The sequence below is a fragment of the Talpa occidentalis genome, unplaced genomic scaffold (assembly GCF_014898055.3).
Source record: "Talpa occidentalis isolate TD23 unplaced genomic scaffold, MPIMG_talOcc4v2.1 talOcc4.3, whole genome shotgun sequence".
In the NCBI taxonomy this organism is placed as follows: Eukaryota; Metazoa; Chordata; class Mammalia; order Eulipotyphla; family Talpidae; genus Talpa; species Talpa occidentalis.
This window is the reverse complement of record NW_023603184.1, coordinates 90,765,191-90,790,178: the sequence shown is the minus strand read 5'-3', so window position 1 is coordinate 90,790,178 and position 24,988 is coordinate 90,765,191. Positions and strand designations below refer to the sequence as shown.

The following is a 24,988-nucleotide window of genomic DNA, read 5'->3' as shown; positions in this document are numbered from 1 at the left end:
AGCTGGAGAAAGAAATGCTTTCCTTTTTTGAAGAGTGGAGAGGCAGTTGAAGACTTGATATTTATACATTAATGGAGTCAATCTTGCAAAAAAATCTTGAAAAAACCTTTCATAAAATGAAAAGTAGTGATTTTAATTCTAAGTTAGTCTGTGGCTTCTCCAGGGGTATTTGGACTCTCAATTTCTGTATCTACTTGCTGCAGCAACTTTGGGGAAGGAACCATTAACCTTGAAAAGCTTTACAAAAAAGAAATACCAGTTCATTAATTTGAAGGTTATATAAGTCTCATAAACATTAACATTTTTTGATATTTGTAGTAAAGACCAGCACGGGACGCTGAGGCATCTAAACTAGTTTTGACCTTTATTTGGAGAATGGCGACCATTGACTTTCACCACCACCAGTTGCACTCAGGCCTCTAGGGAAAGTTGCAAAATTCACAGTTTTTTAAACTTCCCTCCCTCCTTCCTTTCTGTTTTTTTTTTTTTTTTTTTTTTTTGGTCTTGCCTTAACTTCTTCTAGTCTTTTGCCTTTCACATGACTCTCCAGAATCCTCCACTTCATTTGGACATTATTCCTTTCTCCCTGCCTTATTAATATGTCCTTTCCCTGTGTTATTGTGGCTTTATGTATTGCAGAGCTTATGCAGGGGAGATATTTGTGAATGGGTCCTCACCCCTCTGGCCTAGTATTTTTTAAAAAACATTTTTGAATGTAGTACTTTTTTCTTACATCATTGTTAATTTTTGGACAATATATGATTTCTCCCCTCAGATATGGTCACTGTATTTTTGTCTCTTTTTCCCCCCATTTTCTTTATTTAATTTGCTAGGGAGTGAAAGTGAAATAGCTTCAATCAGCAGTGAACTACTCACCCCCCAGACCTCAATTTTGGAATTAACACATCCCCACATGGAGTTGCTCATTCCATAGAGAATGAATCTCAGTTGGCACAGATAATCTGAAAAATGGAAAATGGTCAAATAATGTGTCTCCTGTGATCAAGAAAATAAAACATGCTAGAAAAAATGATAGCTTATCAGAGGTAACTTATTAAAATGTATTCTTAATGGCACTACTATCTCCTATCATGATTCAATGGGTATAGACCACAGTTTTTCTTCATTTATCTCCTGTAGATATTACAATCAACATTTGGCTTAGAAGATGATAGTTATATAAATGTTTGCTTTAAAAATTGCACAGTGTTTCATGAGGTCTTTATGGATAGTGTTGCTGGCCCTTTCTAGCTGAGTCATCTTTTCTTACTGAATTGTATCAGTAAATTTGTTTACAAAATTAGAAACAGTGCCCATCTATAATAAACATCCCTGAGAGTGGTAGCCATCATTAGAACAGTGTACTTTATGGAAATTATTATATTTTCAGGGTTGCTGACCTTTGGCCTCTTCATCAGTTGCCACAGTGATGATTAGAGCTCTGCTTAATAGGGCTTTACTAAAATGAGGACAGTCAGTAAGCTTTCCACTGTAATGTTTGTATTGATAGTTGCTATGAACCTATAGCAAAAGAAATTTAGCCATGTGAATGTATCTGATAGTAGAATATTATTTTTAAAAGCTTGCTTAAGTAGATGTTTATGTAAGTTGCAAGTTATTTTGTGGCTTTCTTAGAATTTGTAGAATACCATTGTGAAGACATAAAAAATCTAGATGCAACTTGAAATGTAGATTTGAATGCTCATTATGAAATGGAGAATAAAACCCTTTTATAATAACACAATTTGAAAGTAGCAAGTAGCATAGTTAATGACTTCTAAGGCAAAATCAAGTCAGAGAACTTTTTTTAGCACTTAGCACTCAAGACCAAGCTCTCCTCATATGCATCTGTATAACTTTCAGGGGAATCCTGAAACATAGGAGAAAGAAGTTTGGATATATGTCAAAATTCACTAGGTAAAATAGAAGAGCATGGGTTATGTTTGTTTCCAAAGTTCACCCAGCAGTTTTAAATCCTTTTATTCATCAGTAATAAACTATTTTTAGAATTATAGTGAAACTTCTATGAACACATTTTTGAGGAATTGGATTCTTTTTCCTTTAGAATTACACACACACACACACACACACATTTAATTATAGCCAGATCTTCTGGTTGCATATTGTAAATAAAATATGAATCCATTTATTATAATAAGCTCTCTAGGATTTTCGTTACAAAGAAGAAGGTCTGAGATGTAGCTTCACTCACAAGATCCATTGTCAGTGTCATCTGTTTAGACACTAAGGGATAGATGTTATGCTCCTGCTTTCCATGAATTTTCTTTAACCTCTCTCTCTGGTCTCAGCGGAGTCAGCTGGATGGGGGGCAGTTTACCTACAGACAATAGTCACATATCAAGGAAGTGGCAGCCCTCTATTAGAATCAAGGTTGTGTCCTTCCAAGTTCTCCTGAAAGTTTGAGAATCTGAGATTGCAGAACTAAATTCCCATATTCTATCAAATACTCTCCAAGTTCTATTAAAAACAAAAATCAATGCTGTTGATGGTAGCACTTGGATAAAATAAATTTGATGCTGAGGCTGTCTTTAGTGAATGAAAAGAAAATGAATCATGTGCTCATTCAAATGTCAATATAACTTCTTTGAAAAACACAGGAAATATCTGTCATAGACTTTTTCATGTACCACTATTTTCTCTAAATTAAAAAGAAAGATTTCTTAAGAGCAAGGTGAACTTTTAAAAAATTGGCTATGTGTGCTTCAAAATTAAGACTCACACTTCAATTACATCCTTAACTTAATTGGTTTCAATTACCATATATATTTTTCTAAAACTAAAAACCTTGTATCTAATTGACTAAGAACAAAGTTAGTAGAAACTTAATGATTCTGCCATTCAAAAGCTATCTCATGATCATCTGCCATTGTAAACACCTGGGATAGAGTTGGGAGAAAGCAGCAAAGCTTCACATGAAGCCAGTGTTCTTTAAATAATAAACAAATGTGTGATATGCCAGGTGATAAGTTCTCAAAATTAAAATAAAATGGGAGAAGTGTAGAGAGAGTGAGCAGGGAATGAGAAGGAAGTATCATCTTAGATATGGTTGTCAGCCAAGACCATCTCCTGCCTGGGTCACTACATCAGGCCACTTTGCTGCTGTTCTTGCAGCCCCGGTATCTATTCACACAGTGCACTCACTCTTAGAATAAAAGTAACATCTGCCTGCTTAAAATCCTGAGACAGCTTCTATTTAGAGTAAAACTCCGGTCCTTCTGTTAGCCTTCAAAACCCCACACTATGCTCCTCTTCTTTATCTCTCTGCCCCATTTCCTTCTATCTTTCTCTTCTTTTATTGCATTACTGACACAGGCTATTCTTGAATAGGCTAAGCAGGCCACTACCTCAGGGTCCTTTACAGTTGCTTTTCTTCTGCCAAGAACATGCTTCCCTGAATTCTATTGTTGCTCCCTGACATTATCTAAAGTAGCATCCTGCCATCACTCTATATACTTCCTTGAATTCATTTTTCTTCAAAGCATTTATCCTCTCTTGCTTTCCTATTGCATATCCATCTTTTGAGTGGGTGCATAAAAACATAAGCACCACTGGAAAAATTGAACCACTACAATGCAAAAGAATGAAACCAGATGACTGCCTTACACCATACACAAAAACCAATTCAGAATGGATAAAAGATTTAATATAAGACTTGAAACCATAAAATATATAGAAGAAAACATAGGAAAAACACCTCAGAAACATCTTTGAGGACTCATCTCCAGGAGCAAAAAAAGTAAAGGAAAAGATAAACAGCTGGGATTACAGCAAACTAAAATGCTTCTGTACAGCGAAAGAGACAATAACTAAAATGAAGAGACACACTACAGGTTGGGAGAAAATATTTGCACTCCATTCAATTGGTAAAAAACTGGTTTCAAAGGTCTACAAAGGGCTCACACAACTCAACAAAAACAATCAATGCAGTCAAAAAATGGGCAGAAAAGCTAAAAAGACATTTCTCCAAAGAGGAAATGCAAATGGCCAACAGGTATATGAAAAAAGCTCAACATCACTTATAATCAGGGAAATGCAAATCAAAACCACAATAAGCTGCAGGTGAGAATGGCCAATATAAAAAAAAAAAAATGGCAACAACAAATGGCTGGTGAGGATGTTGAGAAAAAGGAACTCCTTTAACTGCTTGTGGGAATGCAAACTGATCCAACAATGGAAAACTGTATGGCGGAACATCAAATTACTAAAAATGGAGCTACCGTATGACCCCCCCCCATGACCCTACTAGTGTTCTACCCAAATGACACAAAAACATAAATTCAAATGGAAACCTGCACTCTTCTATTTATTGCAGCACTATTTATATTAGCTAAGCTATGGAAACAACCTAAAAGCCCAAAAACAGATGACTGGATCAAGAAGATGTAGTACATATACACAATGGAATACTACACAGCAATAAAAAATGATAAACTCATGCTATTTGCAGCAACATGAATGGAGCTGGAAGGGATAATACTCAGTGAAATAGGTCAGAAGGAAAAAGAAAAATATCTGATGGTACTTATAGGAGAAATATAGGGAAACTGAACAAAGGGTCAGAAAATAAAAGGACAAAACTAGAGGGAAAAATTATAAATCCAAGACATACAGTGGGGCAGGGGGAGGGAGAGAGGTCAAAACAGGGGAGAGAAGAGCGTTAAGGGACTATGGTGACAGTTTACAGATGATGTGGTAGTGGGAGATTTATGGGGATTACAACTAAAGGGAGAAATCATAACATTCTATAAAAATGAACAATGATGTAAGAAAAAAAGGAACATGCACACCATGAGAGCAAGGGTTTGGGCTCTCTCACTCACATCAATATATGTCCAACACCTGGGATAGTAGTAACACGTTGCAGGAGCTCAATCATTCCTGGTATGAATTAAAGGTATTCTGAGGATTGGCTGCTAAAATGTGGGGAGATAATAGCAATATTTCAAATGTTGTGGAGGTCTGAAAAAAGATCCCATGTGCTAGTGCTTTCTATGTTCTCAATCCTGTCTCCCATTGGCAAAACCATTCCCAGATGCAATTCCCTTTCCCCGTCTCTGCTTATCCCATAGAGTCTTTACGAACTCTCATAAGTGCACGCTGTGTAGTTACATCATAGATGTGAAACTTGGGGGACTGCATTTCTAATTTTTAAAGTATTTTAAATGAGCTGATTTATGGTCATGTTCTTTCTTTCTTTTAACTAAAGCTTCACCAAATGCCCCAAAACTTGGACCCATGGAGCTGACTGTGGTTATTACTGTGCCAGTGTGCCTGCTGTCCATAGCTGCAGTGCTGACAATATGGGCATGCCAGGGCCGACAGTGCACATACAGAAAGAAAAAGAGACAGAATGTGGAGGAACCCCTCTCTGAATGCAATCTGGTAAATGCTGGGAAATCACTAAAAGATCTGATTTACGATGTGACTGCCTCTGGATCTGGCTCTGGTATGTGTCCACTGTCCATTTTTTCAATAGAAAATTTTTATTTTAAAATACATAAAAACAAATTTTAATAAATGAGGTCAAGATATTATGAATGTCATCATTTAAAATGCCTGGTATGGTACATGGCAAAGTTTAGCATAGAAACTTCTTTTAGGATCTGATGAAGAGAAAAAGCTGTCCTAGCCTAGGAATTCAGTGTTCTCAATTTCTTTTGTGCCTTTAGGTGTTCAGATCCTCTTTTCCACATTCCTTCAGAATTTATTTCTGAAGCAAGAAAGATTTTTTTCTCCTCTCCCTTTTCCTCCATAGTAGTTAGTAGTGATCATTGTATTCTCTCTTTTTTTAAAAAAAAGATTTATTTATTTATTTATACAAGCACTGGGCACAGTCAGAAGCGCGGGAGGGTGAGAGGATTCACCAGAGCCAGAGTGGGGAGCAGAGGGGAGCAGCGGGTGGCAGGAGAGGTCTGTGCGCCATGCGGGACCCTCCTCAGGTGGCCGGGGAGCAGCTGGGGATCGAACTGGCGCTGCAGAGGCTGCGGGCAGCTTCCTAACTCAGTGCTCAACCGCTGCGCCACCGGGGAGTCCCAGATCATTGTATTCTCCTGATAATGGCTTATGGTCACAGAAGAGTTACTGTATTTAAGGAGTTGAGTTCTGGGGAAAAGACCTTTTACCAAATCTTAGAGCAGCTTTGTTTGTGGTGATGAAGGCCTTTGGAATCTGTAGGCAGCTCCCGGGATGTGTGTGAAAAGTTAACAGGGAGATGACCTGAAATTAAATCCAAACTATGTTCTTACAGCATAGACATGAGAGATTAAAGAGAGTAGCACAGCACTGCTGTGCTTGCTTTGTTGCTAAGGTTATATGATGACTCTCTTCGTCTTTAAGAGAACTCTAGAACTCCCGGTGAAGCAATTAAATAGCAATTTAAAAGGCCTAAATGAGCTTTTATCATAGCACAAGGCATCTGAGGGTTTTGGGGGGTTCTCACCAGAACACAATATCATACACCAGACACACCAGACACAATATCCCTTGTGATAACAAACTCCTTAAAATGGTAGACAGTCCCCTGTTCTCATTATATTTCCAGAAATCCTGTCAGCACAGTGTTTAGAGTAGTGCAAACTCAGGTAAACCTGCATGATCCACTTCAGAAATACACTCTGGACTGGGAAGATCTTTGAGGATGATTACCCCAAATAAAATTTGAGGAACTCCCCTCCCCCTAACCTCCAAGAACATCCTGGTAAACACAACTTACAGGGGCAGATGACAGAGTGGTGACAGAATCTAGATAAGCATCCATATTTAACATGAAGCAGATTTGGGCTCCCCAGTATTCATCAGAAAAGAGAAGCCCAATTATGCCACCAGAGAATATTTGCTGCTTTTAAGGCAAGATCACCTGCCCCCTCACTGACTGAAGTCTAAATGTTTAATCCCATTACTGCATAAATTAAGTGACATGTTTTCAATGGCAGAATGTTGGACAGAATATTTCCGAAGGGGGGCCTCCCCGGTGGCGCAGCGGTTGAGCGCTGGGTTGCGAAGCTGCCCGGGGCCTCTGCGGCGCCGGTTCGATCCCCGGCTGCTCCCCGGCCACCAGAGGAGGGTCCCACATGGCGTGCAGACCTCTCCTGCCGCCCGCTGCTCCCCTCAGCAGTGTACCTCGGTCCTTCTGCCTGCTCTGCTCCCCGCTCTGGCTCTGGTGAATTCTCTCACCCTCCCGCGCTTCTGACTGTACCCAGTGCATGTATAAACAAAACAAACAAACAAACCAGCAAACAAATAAATAAAGCATGCCTCTATAAAAAAAAAAAAAAAAAAAGAATATTTCCGAAGGGCAAAGTTTATGAAACTGACATCCAAATTCAATTATTGGATGGGAAGCCAGCACCCTCTGTTTAAAAGTAACTCTTGTTTGGATTCAGCATTTTTTCCTTTCTTTGCATATTACTTTTGGGGGCCCACTGAGACCCCAAATGTACCGGCAACATACTAGGCACACAGTAAGAATTTACTGTAGCTTTAATTTGTGCCAAGTTCCTTGAAACCTTAATAATTTCTTTATAGATTCTGGTGATTAGATAACCATTATTTAGTTCCCACACAGAATTTTTACTTTAGCTGAAGAGGTTAGGGAGAGATATGTATTTGGAGCTACTCCTCAAATATAACTAGGGTGACTAACGTTTTCCCTTTCCAATAAGAGTAATAAAGATTTTTAAAACCAGGGACTGGATATTTAGTGTAAGTAAACAATCATGGGGCAGGGCATAAAATAAAAAATTAAGAAACTTGTTTGGTGTTTTTGTGTATCTTAAACCTAAATCTGGACTTATTGATGGCTAGATTCTCTCCTCTTTAGATTATTCTAAGATCTTTCTTAAAAAGAAAGCCCTAAATGTACCAGGCATGGATGATTTCATTAAGAACCAATATGAAAGAGTTTTAGTTACTTCACCCAAAGCCAACTACAAATGCTTGGCAGTGATCACTGGCTAAAGGTAACTGATGTCTGCACCACCCTTGATAATCAGAGAGAATGGGTCTATTGGCAGTGACGCTTGTCACAAAAGCTCTCACCCACAGGAAAGAAAGCAGGCTGATCTGTTACCCCTCTGCTACTCTTAATTGGCCAGCACTTTCAATGGAGAAGCAGCTTTGTCAGATGTTGAAAAACAAAAATTGTGAGGCTTATTCCTGCCTAGGTCAAGGACAAACTTCAAAGTGACATAATGCCTGCAAGAGAAGAAAATGAACTGATATTTCACTGGACTATCCCTGAGAATAGATTCTGTCTCAGGTGGTTTCTAAGAGACAGGGTAGGTCGCTGCTTTCCTCTTGTGTTATAACACTTCTGACAAATGGTGACATTGCTGAAAGGTACCTTTCCATAAGACTGGCATCAGGTTCTACATCCCTTGATAAAAATGAAGAAAATGAACCTAGAGGGGAAGGCAAAGCCCATATATCCTCAATGAAGTCTCTTAACTGTGTAACGCAAGAATTACTGAGATTTTGAGTTGTGCTTTAACAGATATTGAAGCATCTTTCATTGAGTTGACTGCCTGGACTTAATTGCTGTGCTGAATACTTTAGGTGATGTTATCTTTGTCCCTGGTCTGCTGCATTGATCTTGTGTTTGATCAATTAGCAATTTGAAAACGTTGGCTTAGCTAGTTCTCTAGCAAATTGTTGTTGGCAGCAGTAGGTGCAGTAATGTTTTTGTGAGTGTGTGTGCAAAATAGGGGAGGTAGAAGAAAGATGGAGATTGCAATTTGGTCTAATAGCTGTTAGTACAACTTTTATTGTATGTAGGAAAATTGTCTGCAGCCTACAAAAACAGCTTTTATAGTTTGCTGCTGGAAGTCTTCCCAAGAGAAGACTACAGTCAATCCATTGAGTGGGGAGAAAGAAAGAGTGTGAAGACCAGAAATTTAGTTGCAGGTTTGCCTCCCACTAGCAGTATATTCTTGGGCAAGTCTCTCATCTCTGAGGTGATAAAGTTGAATCAGATGATCTCAGACCTTTCTGGTATAGGGCTATGTGACTAATTGTCAAGACATGTAACAGCATACTTATAGTCTGTGCTTATTTCACCATAGTGGGTGGTTCTCATGAAGGTGAGAACATCTGAATAAACCGTAGCTCATTTCAGAACAGAGGCCAAAGTATGCCAAGTTCACAAGACTTTTGCTATGAGGTTATTACCAGCCATTTCAGTACAATGACAGTAACTTGACTTTCCAGGATAAATCTATACTGTATCCTCTTTAATCATTCCCTCTAATTATAAGAATAATAAATGCCCTTTGTGGAAATTAAGAAAATGTATAAAGTTAGAACAGTTCTGGTTCTGGTTCCACTAAATAGAGTAACAATCAAAGCACTTAGTATATATCTGTTTTAACCTTTTTCCTGTAAATATTTTTGAATAGCTATATACAATTAAATGTTATTTTCATTCACATTATAGCAAAAGTATTTTCCCATATCATTATGAAATACCTCCTCATAAGAAGCATCATCATTATTGGCTTCCAAGTAACCCTTTTGAGACATAATATTACAGACTAAATATTATTGAAGCATGTAGTATCCCAGATACTGCGGTCAGTGCTTAACATTCTTATTAAATCTCATATTAGCCTTATAACATATCATGTAATATCAGTATCTCCAGTTCTTCAGACAAGGAAGCTGAGGCTCAAAGGTCAATAATTTTCCCCTTACTACCAAGTGGCATGACTGAAATGTGAATTGAGTCTTTCTTATCTGTGCTTTTGGCACTAGAGTTGACAGTTTTTCTTTTATCTGACACTTGATTATTTTTCCTATAAATAATAAATTGATAAATACTTAGAAAAACTTTTCTATACATTGCATTAAATCGTTAGGGTAGAATTTTAGAGATAGAATTATTCAGAGACTCTAAACATTTTACATACATCAAGGATTTTTTTCTGTTTGGGGTCTTTATTTGTCAAAATCCATTAGGATTCTCTTGGCTCACGAAAATGGCAGAATTCGCTTTAAAAACTTTAACATGTGATGAAATTTGATGCCCGAGGTGGTGGCAATAATAGCTATTTTTTATTATTGACAATGATGCTGTTTGCTTTGTAATGTTGACTTATTAATCACTGACAGCAAACTATTAGATGGTATTTTAAAAACAATTTTTTGAGGTAACAATAGTTTGTAACATCATAAATGTCTTAGGAGAATAGGTTCAGACCTCAGAATGTTTTGTTGAAGTATTTAATTCTACAAAAAATATCTATTGGATATATTTTTAACTGTACCTTGTCTTTAATGTAACATGATTACTTGTTCATTGAGTGATTCTTTACTTCCCAATTTTAATTCATTTTAAAAATGTCACAAAGGATTCCTCCATTTACCCAGTTGTTCTAGGAACCATACATTTTATTTTAGAAGCTAATACTGTATGTATATTTAACTCTTGTGTATTTAGTAACCTGACTGACTTTGATGGGAAAATCAGGAGGATTTGCAACAATTCTGGAAAATCAGATATCTACAGCAGCAGGCTATGTTCAAGAAGTTTTTATTTGTGAAAATGAGAAGAGACATTCACATAAATCATACAGTAATAATACCGGTTATCTACTCAATAGTGGTAAAAACCATTAAAGTCCTTAAATGTTTGCTTTTTGAGTGAAAATAGTGGTGATCATGAACATTCTTATCTGGCACTTGTTAGTTAATTATAAACTGCATTCTTTCTTTACATAGGTCTCCCTCTTTTGGTTCAAAGAACCATTGCAAGGACGATTGTACTTCAGGAAGTAGTGGGGAAAGGTAGATTTGGTGAGGTATGGCATGGGAGATGGTGTGGAGAAGATGTGGCTGTGAAAATATTCTCCTCCAGAGATGAAAGATCTTGGTTTCGAGAGGCAGAAATCTATCAGACGGTCATGCTGAGACATGAAAACATCCTTGGTTTCATTGCTGCTGACAACAAAGGTATTTTCTTTTTTTTTTTTAAAGATTTATTTATTTATGCATACAAGAGCTGGGGTACAGACCAGAGATGTGGGAGGTGAGAGGATTGACCAGAGACAGGGTGGGGAACAGAACAGGCAGACTGAGTGAAATACACTGCTGAGGGGAGCAGCGAGTGAGACAGGAGAGGTCTGCTGTGCCATGTAGGTTGCTCCCTGGCCGGCCGGGCATCCAACTTGTGCTGCAGAGGCCTCGGATTGCTTCATAGTGAAGTGCTTAACCTCTTGCGCTACCAGGGAGGCCCCAACAAAGGTATTTTCAATCTTACTGGGGTCAGGAAGTAAAAATGTTGTATCTGTTATCAGAGGAAAATACATAATCTTTTGTTTTAATAAAATATGCATTAAAGTCTAACTTCTCTATTGAATAAAGAAAATGCTTTCCTCTTCTGCACAGATAAAGGTGCACAATAAAGCAGGGCAAATGAATGACAGGAAATCACAATGATTACATTTTCATGGCTAGAATGGGGTGTCTAGGGCAAATGAATGTCATTAGGAGTTTTGAATAGCAGCTGTTATCCAATCAGGACAGAAATATTTCATTCGTACGGAGATACAATGGATGCTAGGACTATATTTTCCATCTATATAAGAGGCCTCAATTTCAGGACTCAAGTTTTCTTTGAACATACATTATTAGAAGAGTGGCAAGCAAGACAATTTCAGTGAACTTTTCTATCAATGTACTTTGAGTATGCGCTTTTATATTTGAAGTTTAACATTAAGAACCCCAAACAGTTGCTTCCTTAGTTTTATGGAGCAAGTCAGAGCATCAACTTTCTGCTTTTTAAATCAGTATTCATAAAATATTACATATATGCCCATGTAATCAGGAGCTGGTTGAAAATTTTGTGAATTACCTATGCTCTCTTTCTTCTTTATACTCACTGAGTATGCAGTATAACACAATTATACTTATTTAACTGTGCCTTTGTTCCATTAACAAAAAGAATAGGAAACAAAAGTGAAAAAAACTTGATCTAGTCCATTTGTTTTTGAATCAGTAATACTCATGATAAACTTTGGTTGGTCGAGGCTGTAAACTCTATCTAAAATAAAGTTATCTGTTGATATTAGAGACCTACCGTAACCTATGGAATCAAAAACCTATGGTTACTTTTATTTAACAAAAGCTTGATTATGAAAGTATTCATTATTAATTGGATGGCAAAAGAGAGGTTTGGCATAATTATAATTTTTTTTTGGCATTCTTTTTTTTTTTTAAAGATTTATTTATTTATTTATTTATTTATTTATTTATTTATTTATTTATTTATTTATTTATTTATTTATGCAAGCACTGGGTACAGTCAGAAGCGCGGGAGGGTGAGAGAATTCACCAGAGCCAGAGTGGGGAGCAGAGCAGGCAGACTGAAGTACACTGCTGAGGGGAGCAGCGGGTGGCAGGAGAGGTCTGCGCACCATGTGGGACCCTTGCCCGGGCGGCCGGGGATCAAACCAGCGCTGCAGAGGCTGCGGGCAGCTTCGCAACCCAGCGCTCAACCGCTGCGCCACCGGGGAGGCCCATTATTATAATTTTTGCACATAATTATGGTTGCTAATATTTTGTCTTTTCTGATTTACTAGGGAGAAACTAAGTCAGTCAGTATAAAATTAAAAAAAATTCTTTCTAAATACTTAATCACATATACCTTGAAAATATGTCCAGAGAATTGAAAATAAGACCTTTTTTATTAAACGGTTAAGAATTTTTTCTTTTCCTTCCTAAGACTGAATTAACTACTTGGTTAGATTAATTAGCAATGTTGTTAAATAAGCAATGACTGTAGTTATATGGATCATCTTAATGGGGTTAATGTAATTATATTTATTGGATTATAAGAAATATGCAAAAGACAGTTCATCCTTGAATTCCTTTTCAATTTAACTGTCCTACCTCTGTCAATGACTTTTCAGTGGCTTTGTACATAGTTACAAATGACCTCTTCACATCACCTTCACCTTCATGTAGTTTTATATCTTTTACAATATTTAATTTCACTTTTTAGTCAACTGCAAAAACATCTAAGTTAGAAGACAAAGAAAACCACTTGTGCTAAACAGGGAGAGAATTGTAAGGGTTAGTTTTACAGGTGATCAGTTTATCAAGTTACGTTGATTTTTGCACTCCTAAGACATTGGAACACTACTGGATAAAATTTGGAAATTTGGATTTGAAAATTAAATATTTAGGTAACAAGGAGCTCTTATACATAAAGCACATGGTAGAAAAAGTCCTAAGGAAATGTTTGTAATAGCTTCCTTCTCTGAGCATCAGAACTGCTCAGGACTGCCCATCTATTGTAGATGTTATATTTCAAAAGTTAAAGCTACCGCTGGGAACTCTAACACCTAGAGAAGTTTCAGACTAATTTCTCTTCCGCTAAAAGTCTTTTATAACACTTAGCTTAGCTTTTTTGTTAAATGAGGTAAATTATTTAAAAACGTCTGGTAATTGTATTTGGCACTTAATATAAACTTTTGGGGAAAACCATTTACTTCATATTTTGAAAGGTAAATAATATGAACAGTCTTAGAATGTTAGCACTTTTATGTTAGTAATAATCCTTTGTGTAAATTTGTTCTATTTCTTTTTTTTATTGGTACACTCTTCCTTAAAAGCTCAGGGTAATTTATAATACAACACTCAGCCTTAATGCATTTCTCAGTAATTTCTCCTGTAATGTGGCTGCTATTACCAGCTTGTATTGATAAAAAGGGAGAATGGAAGGAGTTATTCAGCTGTTAGAATCACTGCCTCACAGCTTCCTATAGGTGGGTACCTATAAAAGGTTCTAATATAGCAACATCTTTGAAATTCATTAGAATTTTTACTTTATTAAACTCAGTATTAAAACTGAATAAACATTAAGTATGAAGACTGAGTACTAAACAGTATGATCACTGATGGAATTAATTTTGTCAACAATATAGATTATACTTTACACACTGACATTTGTTAGTTTTTCGTTTCTTTCGCAACATATATTTACAACACAAAATTATTTTTTCCTGTTAGATAATGGAACTTGGACACAACTTTGGCTTGTGTCTGAATATCATGAACAGGGGTCCTTATATGACTATTTGAATAGAAACATAGTGACAGTGGCTGGGATGATCAAATTGGCACTTTCCATAGCCAGTGGTCTGGCCCATCTTCATATGGAAATTGTTGGCACGCAAGGTATGTGTTTTCTTTGTACTATTTTTCTCTTGGCATATGAGAATAGAAATTGTAAATTGTATTTTAGTGCTAATTTTATAAGGCTGTATGTGTTGTAACAGTAGGGTAAAACTCATTACTATATACTCATCATTTTGTATGTTCTCTGTAACATTTATTCTTACTGGTTCAATCTTTGTCATTTAGCATTTATACCAAGGAGATCTTGTTTTTGTGTCAAATATATATTCAAAGAATATACATACTTTAAATGTTTACTTTTGAGAATGAAAATTATTGGAAATGGTAACTGGTAATGTAATCTCAAAAAATATTTATATGCCATGCACGTGAAGGTTAAACAATACCTACTGTCTTTTTCTATTTATTCAGTTAATAGAGAACTGGCTTGAGAAAGCCTTTAGTCGAAAGATATCAGTATTTCTCAAACTTGGAATTTTAAACTTTTAAAAATTATTAAGGATCTCAAAGTTTTCTCCATATGTGGGTTATATCCATTAATGTTTATCACATTAAAAATTAAAATTGAGACATTAGAAAATACTTATTAATTTACTGAAAATAATTATCCAATAAAATATTAATGTTAATAACAGTTTTAAAATTTTACATTATTTTTTGATAATGCAAAACCAATCCAGTGAAAATAACGGCTTTATTTTAGTTTTTGTAAATCTTTTTAATATCTGGCTTAATGTGTGAATTTTCAAACCTGTTCCTCCTTCAGTCTGTTCTGGTATTTTATTTTGTTGAAGTATGTGAAGAGAGGTAACATCATGCGATGTGTAGCTGAAAAAGGGGATTTTTGAACCACGCCTGAGAACTGCTGGTCTAGAGTAGTAATAGTATGAAAGTTGTTTTGTAAGAGAATGTTTGCTATGTTCTCATATGGACTTAGGATTGCTAAATATTTCCCCCCTTGTTCAACAAACATTTATAACTACCAAATCTCATCTAGTGTTCCAAGTGTAGAAGGCATGTTGATAAGTAAGGCAGTCATTGCTCACATGCAGCTTACAGTCTAGAGAAGATAGCCAGATAATGAAATAGACATATGAATAAACAGGGTAATTTGCATAGTGATAAGAGCTAGGAAAAAGGCAAAATTGGATATTCAGGTGGAGAATGACCCGGGATACAGAAAGAGCGGTCAGGAAGAGCTCTGCAGGGAGGTGACATTTGAGCCAAGTGTTCTAAAAAATTCATTTTGGAGGTTCAAGCTTTAATAACAAAATATGAATATGCTTTTTTGTCATTCATAGGTAAACCTGCTATTGCTCATCGAGATATAAAATCAAAGAATATCTTAGTAAAAAAATGTGAAACTTGTGCCATAGCCGACTTAGGATTGGCTGTGAAGCATGATTCAATATTGAACACTATTGATATACCTCAGAATCCTAAAGTAGGAACCAAAAGGTAACTTATTTTGGAGCATACTAAGACTTATGACTGTCCCATAAGCATGATTTCTTGGTGTGTGTGTGTATGTGTGTTTAGTTATGTGTGTATGTGGTGGGGAGCACATCCAAGTAGGAAATCTTTAGGCCTAAGGAAGCAAGAAGTCTTTTTCTAGGTCAGTAAGAAGTCAGTAGCACAAAGATTATAAAACGAGGGCAGTGGCATTTGGTACCAGAGACAGTGGCCATTTGGGTGAGCAGTCCAGTAGAAAGGAATGGTGGAGAAAAGAGCTATATTTAATTTTTAGTGTGTCACATTCTGAGAATATATTTTCCTCCAGATAGGAGTGGAAAAATGTCAGCTGTGTATAGCTGATTCAAAGTTTTTATACCTCATAAATGCACTGAAACTCATGCTAGTTCTGTATGTTCAAGTTTTTAAACAACAAATACAGATGAATCTATTGGTGTAGATAGGTGAGGGACTCTTAAACAAGAAATACATATATTGGTCATTGTATTCCCTTAATATTGAAAAATATTATGTAGCAATTCATGGACTTAAGTAGAGCTGTGCTTATCCTGAAGTCTTAATACACAAATTGATGTGTATTAGATACTGTGAGTTTGGAGACAATTCCCATTTTCAAGGAAGAGAATTTCTGAAAGTAAGAACAAGCATGATATATACAGAGCATGTTACATGTGTATCAGGACAAGCCCATTAGCAATGGGATTCCTGGTGTTTTTCTTGTTATGGCCATATGGTCAGTACACTTTCATTTCCTTTTATTTGAGTTTCAGGCTCTGTGCTACATTGGCATAGTTCCAGGGTTCTTGACCTTGAAATCAGAAACAACCAAAACATTTTTTCTGGGGTTGTTAAAGGCCCTTGAGAGTAGAGAATTTCTAAGCTGGCATAGTTGGCCTCTGAACCATATTTAAGATTCCAGGCTAGTTCCTCTGAGTCCTTCACTTACTTCCCTGGGAGACTTTAATGAGACCCCATGAACACTTCAGGGTGGTTTATTCACACTGAACATTCCAAAGGGACCGCTCCTCTTTTTCCAATAAAAAGCAAGTTAACGTACTCATTGGACTTTATCCCTATTAGGGACCCTTAGGAAAGGCTTGGATGCTGGATTCCTTCAGAATATCTAAAACTTTTAAGAGTTTGGAAGGGTGCTGAATCCTCCGTTCAATATTCTGGATAGCCTCAAAATCTCCCTGAACAGCTAGGTTCAATCAGGACAATGGAGTGTATATTCTTCAATTTAGTCCTTTTTAAACAATGCTATACTTTTCTTGAGGTCAACATATAATATGTATAAATAGTTTTAGCGCCTATATAGATTTATAAATAGATATCTATATAGATATACATGTAGAAATACATATACAGATGTCTATCTGTATATATCAGTAGAGCTATATGTATCTATAGAGATATCTAGATAAAACTGTTCACAGAATGTATGTGGGATTCTGCAGATCACAGTGTTGGAGTACTGGACTCACCATGATAAACAAAACATAATTTTTGCCTTCAAGAAGCTTTCCATGTGGTTTCCAACAAACCACATTAACAACAAACCACAGATGGAAATTGTGGTCTATCTCTCCTATTGAATGCTTTGCTTACTCAATTTCCCCTGGCTTGTACTTTCCAAGTATTTGACTCCTGGCATAGATGTTTTAACACTGTGTAGAGTCTACAGCTATAATAATTAATTTTATTCCATTGTAGTGGCTCAGATCTACCTGCAGAATTGATGTAAGCTATCTTATATTTTGTATCAGGATTTAAGATTTTGTTTTACTGGACTGCTATGAAAGTCATACACAGATCTGAAATGTGCATGTTTTTGAAGGTATATGGCTCCTGAAATGCTTGATGATACAATGAATGTGAATATCTTTGAGTCTTTCAAACGTGCTGACATCTATTCTGTTGGTCTTGTTTACTGGGAAATAGCCAGAAGGTGTTCAGTTGGAGGTAAGATTTTGGAAGTAATGCCTTTCCTTAATGTTCTGAATATAAAATATGATTTTCTCTTTTTTTAAGCACTATATCAAATCATTTCTAAATACTGTGAGAATACTTCCTAATATTTAAGAGAATACATTTAGGGGATATATTCCAGGGGTAAAATTTCCAGGTCCTGCATATAATTACATTGAGATTACTGCTATTACATTGAGCTATTACATTGAGATTACTGCTCAGGTGGTGGTGACAGTTCTGATAATTCTGATTTCCATATTGATTCTTTGTACAGCACTTGAAATATTTCTTATTAAATTTGAGTTTGTATGAGGATTGTTATATCTTGAGCAAATTTATGGCATTCTTTGCCTTAGTTTCCTTGTTCTGTAAAATAGGGATAATATGGTAAATTCTTCGCTCAGTGGTTTTGAGGAATAATTAGCTAAACCATGTCAAGGGCTTAGGATTGTGCTTACAAAATAGAACGATTCAAACACGTTTTTGTTATTTTTTAAACTTCATTTATTTTAAAATTATCTTACTTAATTTTTTAAATTTCATACTGATTTGGGCCTCCCCGGTGGCTCAGTGGTTGAGCACTGGGTTGCGAAGCTGCCCGCAGCCTCTGCAGCGCCAGTTCAATCCCCGGCTGCTCCCCGGCCACCGGAGGAGGGTCCCGCATGGCACGCAGACCTCTCCTGCCACCCGCTGCTCCCCTCAGCAGTGTACTTCGGTCCTTCTGCCTGCTCTGTTCCCGCTCTGGCTCTGGTGAATTCTCTCACCCTCCCGCGCTTCTGACTGTACCCAGTGCTTGTATAAATAAATAAAAATAAATCTTAAAAAAAAAAATTCATACTAATTTGCTTATAGGTTTTTGCCCTTAAATTTCCTTTAACTCTCAAAAGAGTAATTTAATTAACATGATGTGCAGCTTGCTTTCCAATAATATTATACATCTTAAATATTTTCAGTTAAAAGGACTGTCGTTAATTCAGATGACTTTCATAAGGAAATTTTTAAATTTAAGTAATAATCTGATAATTAAGAATTTTATTTGAACTTTTGTCCTTTATTTGTATTTGACATTTTAAATATTAACTTTCATATTGAACTGTACATCTTTACCTTTGACTGCTTTTCTGGAACAGTCTCAGGTATAGTATTCCTCAGATCCAAGGAATACTTGAATAGCAGAAGGAATAGCAGAAGGACCGAAGTACACTGCTGAGGGGAGCAGCCGGCGGCAGGAGATTCTGCGCGCCATGCGGGACCCTCCTCTGGTGGCCGGGGAGCAGCCGGGGATCGAACCGGTGCCGCAGAGGCAGCGGGCAGCTTCGCAACCCAGCGCTCAACCGCTGCGCCACCGGGGAGACCCTATGATTGGCTTTTAAAGACTGTCTAATAATTTTTTAAAAAGAGAAAGTCGGTTTGTTTTGAAAAAATTATTTGATGGAGATATATATATATTTCATTCACAGAGCAATGGGACAGTGCTATACATTTCACAATTAAGCAAATTAGGCATTACTCTTGAATTTATAATAGCATTTAAGTAAAAATTTAAATAATTTTTAATATAAAGTTTTGTTTATATAATGATTAAAACTGAAAATGCAATGCATGTATATGTAATTGTTATATATGATTATATAAAAGCATGTATTATATAAATAATTATGTAATTATGTCTTAGTATTTCTCTATTTTGTAGGTAGGTAGGTAGACCTTACCTACATAAAAATTACCAAAATTATATAGAATTTTTATTATAATACATAAATTTACAAACTTATGTAATAACTATTCAAATGAGTGTTTTAAACTTATATCCTGGGTTTTACAGTCAAACATTTTTTTAAAACTTGACTTTCCAGTTTCCCAGGGTGGCACTTGTGCCTAGAGGACTTAATTGGTATTATTTTAAAATAAGCATCTTTGTTTATTATTCACACAGGGAAATTTATTATGCAAATTTCTTATAGGAATTGTTGAGGAGTACCAGTTGCCTTATTATGACATGGTGCCTTCAGATCCCTCAATAGAGGAAATGAAGAAGGTTGTGTGTGACCAGAAATTTCGACCAAGCATCCCAAACCAGTGGCAAAGTTGTGAAGTAAGACTATATTCTTATGTATATTTTTCCCATTTTAATTTTGAGGTAGGTATCAGGGAAAATTTTCAGAGACCACTAAATTCTTCTGTCTTAACCTAGGCGTCCAGTTCTGTCTGTTGTTATATGTCTTTGTTTCAATCTTCAGAAGGATTTTACTTCCTTTAGTTGTATGAAAACATAATGCTAGTTTATGTGACAGTGTCAAATCCTGAAATCCCAGTGACTTTACACAACAAGACTTTATTTCTTGTTATGCAAAATCCCCTGCAGGTCACAGAATTTCTATGACATCTGGGTTCCCTGTAGTGACTTAGTAATCCTGGTGACCTTGATCTTGGGATACTGCTATCTCAACACACAGTTTCCAGGTATCCAGGTTAGAAGAATAAAGGAGATGGATGGTTACACACTGATTCTTTACTGCTTTGGCTCCAAGTGACACAAATCACTCCACTCATGGTTCACAGACCAGAACCAGTCACAAAATTATTTTGTGTCTGGTATTTCTATATTGTGTAGATATCTTACCTAGATATTTATTTTAGAAACAGAATTTGAGACATTTATAACCAAATTGAAATTAAATTAAGCTTTGATATTAATTTCATGCATATAAATGAATACGTATGTAAAGTTTAAAGTATGAAAGGAAAGCCAGTAGATTCATTACAAAATTTAAAAACTAGAATATTTCTAGAAACTTCTAAGATTCCTTATCTCTCTGAGATGATATTACTATAATTATTGTCTTGCTTTTCTTTAACATTTGGATGTATTTAGTATGTACCTAAATATGCTATATATGTGTGTATACACACACACACACACTCACCCTATACCCGAAAAATATGTTGCTTACTTTTGTGTATTTGTGAAACTTGGGTTATTGAAACAAATTGTAGATATTCTTAATTTTTTTCATTTTTCTTTTTCTCTTTTCCCCCCTTTCTACCAGCCTACTTGTCTCTTTTCCATCCATCTACCCATCCATCAGGAATGGATACACAAACTGGATTTAGTCATGGCTTTTGCCCATTAGGGAATTCATAAATTTTGTACTGCATATAATGCAATGATATTAAGCAAATGAAATTAAATGAGATACCATATTCAAAGTATTCTTCATTTTTTTCACTTTCATATTCTATTTAGCTATAATCTGTTCATTTTCATATCTGTGTACTATTCCATTATATGGATACAACAATTAATATTTCCTCTTCACCAGAGCTTAGCATCAGTTACTAGGTTTGTGGTTATTTTTCCTCTTCTGTTCTAGTTTGTGTAAGTAGCTAAGTCTTGTATATCTTTCTCTCTTAAAGGCACTCCGAATTATGGGGAGAATAATGCGTGAGTGTTGGTATGCCAATGGGGCAGCCCGCCTAACTGCCCTTCGCATTAAGAAGACTATTTCTCAACTTTGTGTCAAAGAAGACTGCAAAGCCTAATGATGACAACTGTGTTAAAAAGCAACCTCTCACAGTTTTCTTTCCCATTTTCCCTCTTTATGTGAATGTTTTTGCTTTTTTGTTTTTTTCCTACCTCAAAGATATTATAGTACAGTATTTAAGTGTCCAAAGGCAGCATGAAAAAAATCTCTCAAGTCAAGCATGGGCGGAAGTTGATTTCATCCAATTTCCATGTTGTCTTTATTTTGAAAAGCAAAATATCAACCCACCTTTTTATTTAATAAGATATTACAAAAGTGTAAAATAAGCTATGTAAAAATAAAAGTCATTAAGGTTTTATTTTACTTGAATCAAGAGCACATGAATGAAGGGGAAGAAAATGTAAAAGCATTTTTTTTCTGAGATGAAGACATTCATTAAAAATATGAGAGTATGTTATCTAACCAAAACTTTATATGATCTATCATTTTCTCTATTTTTTTAACTAAGCAGGGTATTTAAAAATTAAATATTGCTCTGAAATTTAATATATAAAATGTGTTAAAGTGGAGCTGCTTGATTGGAAGATAGAAGCCAGAGTCCAATTACTTGGTCTCCCTCTCTTCATAATCCAACACCATAACAGCCCCTGCGGCAAATAGTTGGATATCCAGTTGAAAATGTTATTTCCTCTCATTTGTAAATGAGACACCTGACATCTTAAAACACTGAGGAATGTTCCAAAGTCACACAACTAGTGATCGAACTGGCACAAAGTCCAAATCTAGTGATGATCCACACTGTAGAGTTAACTAGCTTTCTGCTGTCTCTTTAATTTCGATAGTAGTTTTCTACCTATACAGAACTGTGTTGTTTTTCTTTTTTTTTTTTTTTCATGATGGTATTTGTGGTTTAGTCAAGCAAAAGACAAGTTCAGTTATTTTTGAGAATCATAATGCACCTGCATGAGCTCTCAGGGCAGTAACTGTTGACATTTTCCTAATAGAAATTTGATAATCATCCTGTTTGTCAGATGAGTATCAATAATTTCTGAAGAGTTCCAGAGATTAACCAGATATAAAGGTCCATTCTCAGATAATCCTTTCAGATGCATTTCAGAGACTCCTATCACTGTTGTACATGTGCATTTAGAAGCAGAAAAGGAAAAGGAAACCAGGAGATATTTTGAAAAAAATTAAGAAATTTGAAAAGTACAATAACCAAGTCCTTTGAGGGTATTAGTAACTAAACAGATATTCCCTACCCTTTCAAAATGAGCAAGTGGATAGAGAAGGCTCATGATAATTTTGCCTTTATTCTACTTCCTATAAAGACAAGCGGTAAGTTCTGAATACATGGAACATTAAATATTTCCTTCAAATCAATAATTCCTTTTGGTTAAGATTTAACTTGGTATTGTTCTAAAGCAGTGTTGCCTAAATCTGCTCCTTAGAACACGCTTCTGCTGAGATGATCCAAGATAAAAAGTTTTCTTCAATATTCTTAGAAAATGATACTGCACATTAGTGTATCGTGTGCTCTGAAGAGTCTTATAGTTAAAAATGTTACTTGAACTTCATTAAAATGGTTTCCTCAATTACTGCATCATGGAACCCTTTTATTAAGAGTAAGGGGTAACCTTTTACTATCCCCACATTTACTGTTTGACAAAGCACAACTTAGGAAATAGAACTGTGAAGGATAGGCCTATGCATGTTCCTGTAGAACACAATCTAGTGATTGTTCTTTATTTTGTTATATAAGTATGTTACTGAACCACTCTTCATTTAACTGGGTTAAAACATTAGAGGCAAAAAAATCTGCCATCTATGGTTTTCATATGCTTTCTCATCTATGCCGTTATCCATTCACTAAATAATCATGGAGCACCCCATATCTTCCTTTCATGATATTGGGTACAATAGGGAAATTTAAAAAATGGATAGGTTCTGTACTCAGGGAGTTTTAAGTCTAATTTGGGAATGGAAACAAGGATGTAGGTGTAAGGGGAAGAAAGTAAATTGACAAATGGATATAATACAAAGTAGGATGTCTTGAATTCTATATGACAGTGGGTTTTGAAAATTGCTTTCAATTTGCAACACATTTAGAAGTATCTTTATTTGACTTTTCCAAACTAAATTATATAATCAGTTTTTAAAAGTGCATATGTGAAACAATTTTAAAGAGCTTAAGAGAATGGAGTAACCTTGCTTGTGTTTGTAACTGTGATATCTCACAGACAATTTTTGCGTATTTGAGAATGAAATTATTTATTTATTATGGTTGTACTATACTTTCAAATAGTTAGAAATAACATTTCCTGTTTTTTTTCACTTATGTGGGGTAAATATACTTATTTAATTGTTAAGAGAGCATATTTTCACATCTCAATTTTCCTTGTCATTATGTTTTATAGTTTGTTTGAGGGTGTCCAAGTATAATTCCATATTTTTATTGATTCAACTTCCATTCCAGAAAATTCCATACAGTTGTCATTTTGAGGTCTTGTTCTTATTTTGTATCAGTTAACTTTAATTACTAATTGAAGTGTTGTATTTCAACTACCACAAATATTTTTTAAGAAAGAAGGTAGATTGACAAAAATAACTAGGAAAAGATTTTTTTAAGTTCTAATTCTTTCTTAAATCTTAACTTGATTATAAATAGAAAATACTGACAAAAATGGGATAAAGCTTAGAGCATTAGGCAAATTTACTGTATATACCTAAGCTGTTAAACTTTGTTACTTGTTTTTGATGGAGATCATGTGTAATATTTATTTTTTCTGAATTGTGTTATAAGCAAAAAAGTCATATCCTTCTTAGGTTCAAAAAGTGTCAGTGTTCTTTACTACTTTCAAATATTTCAGCTTTGAGTATGATACAAAGCTTGGTAAAAACGACATTTGTTGTTAATATTTCAGCATGAACTTGTTGCCTTTAAGTGTGTAGATCCTTTTGTGTGCTTTCTTCTATGTCTAAAATATTTGGCATGTCACATCTAGAATTCTTAATTTATGTTCTGACTTGAAAGTTAAGTGAAACATGACTGTGTCGTGCACTATTTTAGGCGTAGCACTTGCTTTTCATCTTTATACTTTCAATTAACTTTTGAATTTTAAATTTCCATGATTGTATGAAAATAGTAACTTGATTGCAATGTCTGAAAAATTCAAAATCAGTTTTTATTTTAAAGTGAAAATCTACAATAGATTCCTTAGGTTAGAGGTTCTATAATAATATATTATTTTTAATATTTATATTATAGTAAAATTATTAAGCAAAAGATACAAGACTACTTCTACTGTGCTGGATTTGCCACCATGTGACTTACTGGGGCAACGAAATCTCAGGGCTATTTTAAGATTTTAAGTAAAAGTACCAGGAACCTACTTAGCAAATCATCTGAAAGCAGGGAGCCCAAGTTTGCTATTATACAAAGTTCAATTTAAAACTGGCAAGTGACAGTTTTTGATTATTTAAAATAAAGATAGAAATCTGGTTTTTTAAAATAAATTTAAAGTATGGATATTTTATTTCCCATCAGGAAACTGACAAGGTAAAGGCAGCAAATGAGTAAAGGTGACATCTTTAATGATCATTTCTTTAAATAAATTTACAAATCCAACATTTTAAGTTACTTAGAAATGTTTAAGAATTAATATTTTTAAATGGTGTTATTGTGGTTTTTGAATGTGTTCTAAATATTTTTTCTGTTGTGAAACATACTATTTCTGTGTTTGACAATGACTTTTTCTACTTCTCTCCATAGTTAATACCTAGATGGACTCTATGCACTATTTAGTGAAGACTGATCCCTCTAGTCCTAAGGGCTTTATCTAAATAGAAAAAGTCCACTGGAATTTTAAAATTTCACTAAAATGTTAATATAAATAGTATTTCTA

General features: G+C 35.3%; 1 protein-coding gene and 1 long non-coding RNA gene across 2 annotated transcripts in view; one reads left to right on the top strand and one right to left on the bottom strand.

The window, feature by feature from the left end:
• ACVR1C (activin A receptor type 1C) overlaps positions 1 to 23,450 on the top strand; it is a 70,861-nt gene extending 47,411 nt beyond the window's left edge. Inside the window, exons 3-9 of the mRNA XM_037523364.2 lie at positions 5,228 to 5,467; positions 10,735 to 10,965; positions 14,026 to 14,193; positions 15,456 to 15,612; positions 17,465 to 17,589; positions 19,563 to 19,693; positions 21,016 to 23,450. Of these exons, the coding sequence (XP_037379261.2) occupies positions 5,228 to 5,467; positions 10,735 to 10,965; positions 14,026 to 14,193; positions 15,456 to 15,612; positions 17,465 to 17,589; positions 19,563 to 19,693; positions 21,016 to 21,141 (1,178 nt within the window). The 3' untranslated portion in view covers positions 21,142 to 23,450. The remainder of the gene's footprint in view (positions 1 to 5,227; positions 5,468 to 10,734; positions 10,966 to 14,025; positions 14,194 to 15,455; positions 15,613 to 17,464; positions 17,590 to 19,562; positions 19,694 to 21,015) is intronic.
• LOC119255855 (uncharacterized) overlaps positions 1 to 24,988 on the bottom strand; it is a 196,694-nt gene that overhangs the window by 150,674 nt on the left and 21,032 nt on the right. The gene's annotated exons all lie outside the window — the stretch shown is intronic.